Source organism: Salvia hispanica, chromosome 2 (genome assembly GCF_029641045.1).
Source record: "Salvia hispanica isolate PSC_SH4W2 chromosome 2, Shi_PSC_v1, whole genome shotgun sequence".
In the NCBI taxonomy this organism is placed as follows: Eukaryota; Viridiplantae; Streptophyta; class Magnoliopsida; order Lamiales; family Lamiaceae; genus Salvia; species Salvia hispanica.
In genome coordinates this window covers 53047131-53053751 of record NC_142693.1, presented here as the reverse complement: position 1 = coordinate 53053751, position 6621 = coordinate 53047131, and the positions used below count along the sequence as shown (strand labels likewise).

Below are 6621 nucleotides of genomic sequence, written 5' to 3'. Positions count from 1 at the left end.
AGCTAACATGAATTACGTATGTGTGGTTTCTCCAAAAACAGAAAAATACTACTCTCTCCTCCCAAATAAGCTAAGAGCACTCCCAATGGCGACGGCGAAAATCCGACGATTTTTCGCCGGATATCGCCGACTTATCGCCGGCCATTGGGAGGAGTTCGGCGATAATCCGGCGAAATTCCTACCGAAATTACGCCAAGCGGCGTTTTAACGCCGGGCTATCGCCGGATCATCGCCGGCCACTGTGGGGAGCTGTTCGGCGATAATCCGGCGATGATCAATTTTTTTTTTTTTTTTTCCTCAACGGTCATATTCTAATTTCCACCCCTATAAATATTTCATCCTCTTCCTCCATTCATCACCCACAAACTTCATTCACACAAATTTTCAATCTTTTTTCTCTCCATCTTTATTAAATGAGTTCTGATTCATCGTCTCGTGCTCAGTCCGACGAGGAAATATCACATTCTTCTTCCGAAGAAGAGGTACCTTCCGCTCCCACCGGATGGGATGTAGCGGGTTTCGCCAACAACCCAATCAACAACTATATCTCCCGCCGCATACAAAGCGAGATCGCTCGAATGCAGCAGCCACCCCCCCAACGGCCAATCCGCTGGCGGCGCCGATACATCCCTCGCAACCACACTGGTGCGCACGATCGGCTGTTCGCCGATTATTTCGCGGAGGAACCACGTTATCCGGCAGATGTATTTCGTCGCCGGTTCAGAATGCGCCGCTCCCTCTTCCTGCGCATTGTTAATGCGTTGTCCGCGCGTTACCCCGAGTTCCGGCTCCAGCGAGACGCAGCAGGGAAGCCCGGACTATCGCCCCTACAGAAATGCACTGTTGCCATCCGGCAGTTGGCATACGGAGGGTCCGCCGACATGTTCGATGAGTATCTGCAATGCGGCGAGACGACTGGCAACGAGTGCCTGAAGAATTTCTGTCAGGGCGTGCGAGAGATATTTGGGGAGCACTACCTTCGCTCGCCGGACGCAGCTGACTGCCAGTTCCTACTGGATTGGCACTAGAGGACCCACGGCTTTCCGGGGATGCTCGGCAGCATCGACTGTATGCACTGGCAGTGGAAGAACTGCCCAACCGCGTGGCGAGGCCAGTTCACTACCGGGTACAAAGGTACGCATCCCACCATCATTCTTGAAGCCGTTGCCGACCAACGGCTTTGGATTTGGCATGCTTATTTTGGTATAGCCGGGTCGAACAACGACCTAAATGTTCTCAATTCCTCGCCCCTTTTCAACGAGCGGATCAACGGGTTAGGCCCCTCCATCGAATTCACGGCCAATGGCAATGTGCATAACATGGGGTACTACCTGGCTGACGGCATCTATCCGCAATGGCCCGTGTTTCTGAAGATGATCAGATGCCCACTCGGAGATAGAAGAAGGTATTTTGCCCGAGCGCAAGAGTCTGCGCGCAAGGATGTGGAGAGGGCATTTGGGGTGCTCCAATCGCGATTTGCACTGGTAAAGGGCCCGACGCGCTTTTTCTACCAGGGGGATATTGCCGATATCATGTATGCGTGCATCATCATGCATAACATGATCATCGATGATGAACACGAAGGCGTCCTCGACGTCACCAACGACCCAAGTGTTGCATCATCGAGTCACGGTGTCTCAACCGAGTCCGCCCGCCAGGGTGTACCGCACAACGAACATGAACGGTTCCAGGCGTTCATGGACATACACCAGAAGGAGGCCCATCAAGCACTACAACACGATATCATCGAAGAATTGTGGGCAAATAGAAACCGCGCCCACCGCCCTTGAATTTTTTTTTCTTTGAATTTTTTTTTTGATTTTTTTTTTTGCATTCGTGTACTTTTTTTTTTTTAATTTTCTTCGTTGTAATGTGTACCCGTGTTTAATACAACGAACTTTATTACTATTATTTGTTTTATCTTATAAATTAAATAAGCTAGCTTTATTATATATAAAAATAAAACAATTATATTAGTGATGATGTAAAAATGAAATGTTGAGTTAGGGAGAAATAAGGGAGAAATAAGGGAGAAACCATTGCAGAGGTTGGTTAAAAGTTGGCACTGGGGATAAATTTTGGTGCTGATGTGGCGCTGATGTGGCAGGAGTTAGGGAGAAATAAGGGAGTTTATCCCCAAACCTTTGGGAGTGCTCTAACATGATGAATTACGTATGCGTGGTTTCTCCAAAAATAAAAAAAATACTACTACTCTCTCCTCTGTTTGGGGTGAGTCTTATTCTTTTTAAGGATATTCCAATTAAGCTGAATTATTTTTTTTCTAAAAAAATAATTATTTAATTATTCTTATTTTATTTTATTACATACTTTATTCTTTTTTTTTTTACTACTTTATTTTTCTCTTCTACTCCCTCTATTTCATAGTAGTGGAGTCATTTTGCCATTTTAGCGTTCTATAACAATAGTCATTTTCCTTTTCAGTAAAAGCCAAGACATTTTTTCTCACTTATTTTATTCTTTCTTACTTTATTCTTTCTTCATATCTCTACCTTTTTTATTTCCTACTTTATTCTTCTTCTACTTAATTCACTAGCACGGTTTTTTTTAAATCGCGTTTCGAAAAAAAATACCTCAACTGCTACAGAACGAATGAAGTACTTTTCAACACAATATTTTTAATATCTATATCCAAAAAATTTGACTCGACTTAATTTAAACGGAGGAAGTACCATGTGCTTGAAGAAATTTTTTTTATTTGGAAGAGAGGAATATAAAGAAAAAAGAAAAATACCAAAAAGAGTTGAGTTTGGACCAAAATGAAAGCATCGCCTATGTTTGCTACAATAACAGCAAAGCAAAGTGGGACCCACTTTAGAGATATATCTATAATTCTGTTGAGCGCACAAAGCCGACAAGGGAGGACCCACCACCCACCCCTACCAAATTTCCCTCTTTTACCCAAAACCCCAAAGTTCCTGCTTCTGAATTTTGATGCAAATTGATCTTTACAACATGTCGTCGAAGGAGTCTTATGATGAGTCGGAGCTGGAATTGGGGCTCGGCCTCAGCCTTGGAGGTGCAAATACTAAGCCCAACCAACCGGCGCCATCCTCCTCCTCATCCTCCTCTTCTTCTTCCATTACTAAGCTCAATCCTACCGGCACCAAGAGAACTGCTGATTTCCCCTGTTCCCCGCCTGCCCGTTCTGCAATTAGGTCATTTCCGATTCCCGCAGCAATTCTCACTCTAAATAATCTATTCTTTGAGTTTTAAGCTTTGCAAGATTGGATTTTTAATCATCGGTTAGGAGATTGGAGCTGTTGATATCTGTTTTTCCTTTGCTTTTTTCATATTTGGGTGATTTAATGTGTATTGAATCATCTCTGTTTGATTGATTCGAGTTACTTCTGTCGTTACTCCTATTCACTGTCTTGAAAAAATATGCCATTTTCCTTGTAATCAGAGAAATCAGTTCCTACTGGTTTAGGTAGAAGAATGTCGATTTTGATAGTATTGTTTGATTGGTTCCATTCAAAGCTGACCTCTCTTGAACTATGATGAGATATTGTGGAAATATTTTTTGAATTAAGCTACTATAGATGCTTAATGCCTAATCAAATGTTATATCTCTGTACCAGTGGGTTTAAACATTCTATTGTGTTATTTACTGAAGCAGCCAGGTTGTTGGATGGCCTCCCGTCCGAACTTATAGACTGAACAGCTTGTCGAACCATGCAAAATCACCCGTCACGGAAGAACTTTTCTCCATTTCTGATAAATGTGATGGCAAGTGTACTGATAATTCAAATAACAATAATTCAAAGGAAAAAGGATTTGTGAAGACATCTCTGTTTGTAAAGGCTAAGATGGATGGGGTTGCAATTGGTAGAAAGGTTGATCTGAATGCTCATAGCTGCTATGAGACTTTAGCTTCTGCATTGGATGCCATGTTTATTCCGAGTGCTTCAGTTGGGGCCAGAGGTAATATTCTTTTTTCATGATTGATTCAATTCAATAAGAACCAATCTTTCTTGCGTGTATATATATGATTCTACCTTGTTTTGATGCCATCAGGTGGGAGAGTATTCTAGAACATTCTATATTTGTTATTTGATCTTGTTACCTAACCACCCTAGAGTAGTGCTCGCGTACAGTTTTTTCTTGTAATTTGAAACTCAAAGACATGGAATGGAGAAAAATCATATGCAACTTATTGAAGTTGTATAATAATAACCAATCCCAAATCCTGTGATGGTTTTCCACCTCATGCTCCTTGTTGAGTTGTTTGTTAGTACTCTTATTTAAGATTGGAATCTGATCTAAGAGATAGGATAATGAAGTTCTAGCTTTTCTAATACTGAATGTATTCCTTCGAGTTCCATCGCTATCCTAGCTATTTCGAGTAGCCTGTTTGACTAACAGATGCTGCTGCCTATTTTGAAGGATCAAATATGGAAGAGCATGCTTCTGTTGCTGGTAAAAGACAACATGTTAGATTCCTGGATGGTTCATCTGACTTTGTTCTCACCTACGAAGACAAGGATGGAGATTGGATGCTTGTGGGAGACGTTCCTTGGGAGTATGTTCTTAACTACTTGTGTATTTGCATTATCTTGTGCAATACTCATGCATCAACATCGAACTGAAATGTGATCAATTATTATTCTTTTCTGTTAGGATATTTCTGAATTCTGTGAGGAGGCTCCGGATCATGAGGACAACCGATGCCAAAGGGCTTGGTATGCACATCTTGATCTTGTCATATTACAGATTCTCAGAGGCCACTATATATTTGTATGTGTGTGTAAATATATTGTTCATATTTCATCATTATTGCAGCTCCGGGATCTCAAGAAAGGAATGGGAGACGACCAATTACTCCCTTATAGAGAACACACCTTATCTAGAAGCTTGAAGTTGTGAATTCATTGATGCCATCTGTTACCAACAAAATATATCAAGGCAGCATCGCGTTTGGTTTAATTTTGGTCACTTTTACATCTTATAACTAATAATATTCCGACACATCATATACCCTCGAGCCAGGATGCCATCTGCATCTGCACAACGCAGATGCCCCGTCCCTCTTTTCTGTTTGTAGGTAAAGCATACCTAGCATTGCCATTTGATACACTGTAAGTATGGAAATGGCAAGTTTGCTACATTCCTTCCTGGTTTAAAGAAGGAATGCCTTTGTTAATGCTTTATTCCCTAATTTATATCTCCTGTTTTTCGTGTATTTCGTTGAGCTGTGTGAAATGCTGGATGGAGAATTTGTACAATGTGTAGACATTGCGTCACTATACACGATGATCATAATGTTATTGATATGTCTTGATTATGAATTTGTTTAGAGCTATAAAGTTAGTTAATTAATCGTTAAAATTACATAGAAACATTTATCAGAACATCACATCACATCAAGTGTTATTAGATTCAACTATTGAATTTCACCTCCAGAAATAGAATTGCAATTGAAAAACCATTCATTAATGAACTTTAGTTCGAAGTTTGATGTAAAATCAATTTGTGGACTAATTGGAGTTAGCATAGAAATCATATAATTATTAATCGGGCAGTGATAAAATACAAACTCATTTATTGTATAAATTCTAAACTTTTCAACACTTTGTCGATACAAAGTAAACATAATATCAACACAGAATATCAAGATTTTGATGTCAATTCATATTATACTACATGCAAGGAGCAATAGAACTAGCTTGCCACCATAGATTCTTAATGATCGATAATTTTGAGAAGTGGTTTGTCACTGAGATGATGTCATATGCGTGGTTAAATCACATTTATTCTTTTTGTTGGATTGTTGTGAAGTTTTTCCCAATAAAAAATTGCCCGATTGTGGTAAAAGTGGAATATGGACTATTCGAACATATTTGGAAAAAAGTTTGGGTATAATGTATTTTACCATTTCTAATAAAATGTAATTTCAGGATTTCAATTATGCATTTTTTTATTTTTAAATTCTTCAAGATACCTCCCTTTTCTGTTAATCTTCTCTCGTTTTTGTGAGACCAATATGGCAGCTCTGCAGTCTCTGGCTTTGTCTTCTCCTATCTCTCAGTGCTCCAGGTGCCCCCTTCATATCTCTCTCTCTCTCCAGCCGTTTGTTTGTTAGGTATATGTGGATAGGTATTCGGCTAATTGAGTTTCAATGTCCTTTTTTTTTTTTTTTTTTTTTTTTTAAAATTAGAAATGTTAGTAGCAATTGAAGCTCGTTGCGTTGCTCAGTAAGATGAAGCAATTATTAAACTACCCTTTTGTGCATTTTGTTTCCTATCCAAAGTTACAAACTTGGATACTCAGTTGTTTTCAATGCATTTTGTTCCAATAATAAAGAAGCAACTTTGAAATATACTTGATGTTGGGGATTTCTACATAGGTTTTCTTTTCAAATTAAAAAGATATAAATCGATCTTTGATAGGAATAACATTTCTGTTTATCTTCATTCAAATGGTGTAATTAGGTTGGAAATCTACTACATTTGGGACATACTGAGAAGGTAAATGTCATTTGATAAGATACCCCTCAAGGTATGAAGGGCTTTGCTACTTGGTTCCTTTGTCTTGCATATCAGTTTGTTTGTTTTAACTCAGTTGATTAAGTAGGACTTGATAGACTGAACTGCTTGAGCAAAG

The 6621-nt window shown here is 39.6% G+C and overlaps 1 protein-coding gene across 2 annotated transcripts; it reads left to right on the top strand.

Moving 5' to 3' along the window:
- The first annotated feature begins 2884 nt into the window (after nucleotides 1-2884).
- On the top strand, nucleotides 2885-5306 carry LOC125205570 (auxin-responsive protein IAA11-like). 2 transcript variants are annotated; one of them, XM_048104603.2, is made up of 5 exons: nucleotides 2885-3176; nucleotides 3635-3942; nucleotides 4405-4540; nucleotides 4639-4700; nucleotides 4801-5306. In XM_048104603.2, the coding sequence occupies exons 1-5, from the start codon at nucleotides 2953-2955 to the stop codon at nucleotides 4848-4850; spliced, it is 780 nt and encodes a 259-aa protein (XP_047960560.1). In that variant the 5' UTR covers nucleotides 2885-2952; the 3' UTR covers nucleotides 4851-5306. The 2 variants fall into 2 exon arrangements, with proteins under 2 accessions (XP_047960560.1, XP_047960568.1); XM_048104611.2 differs by having other exon boundaries at nucleotides 2889-3176; nucleotides 3638-3942.
- Nucleotides 5307-6621: the final 1315 nt, after the last annotated feature.

Coding starts and splice junctions, on each gene's coding strand:
- LOC125205570 (XM_048104603.2), top strand. CDS start 2,953: ATGCAAATTGATCTTTACAACATGTCGTCGAAGGAGTCTTATGATGAG. Junction 3,177..3,634: donor CCTGCCCGTTCTGCAATTAG/GTCATTTCCGAT, acceptor TATTTACTGAAG/CAGCCAGGTTGTTGGATGGC. Junction 3,943..4,404: donor TGCTTCAGTTGGGGCCAGAG/GTAATATTCTTT, acceptor CCTATTTTGAAG/GATCAAATATGGAAGAGCAT.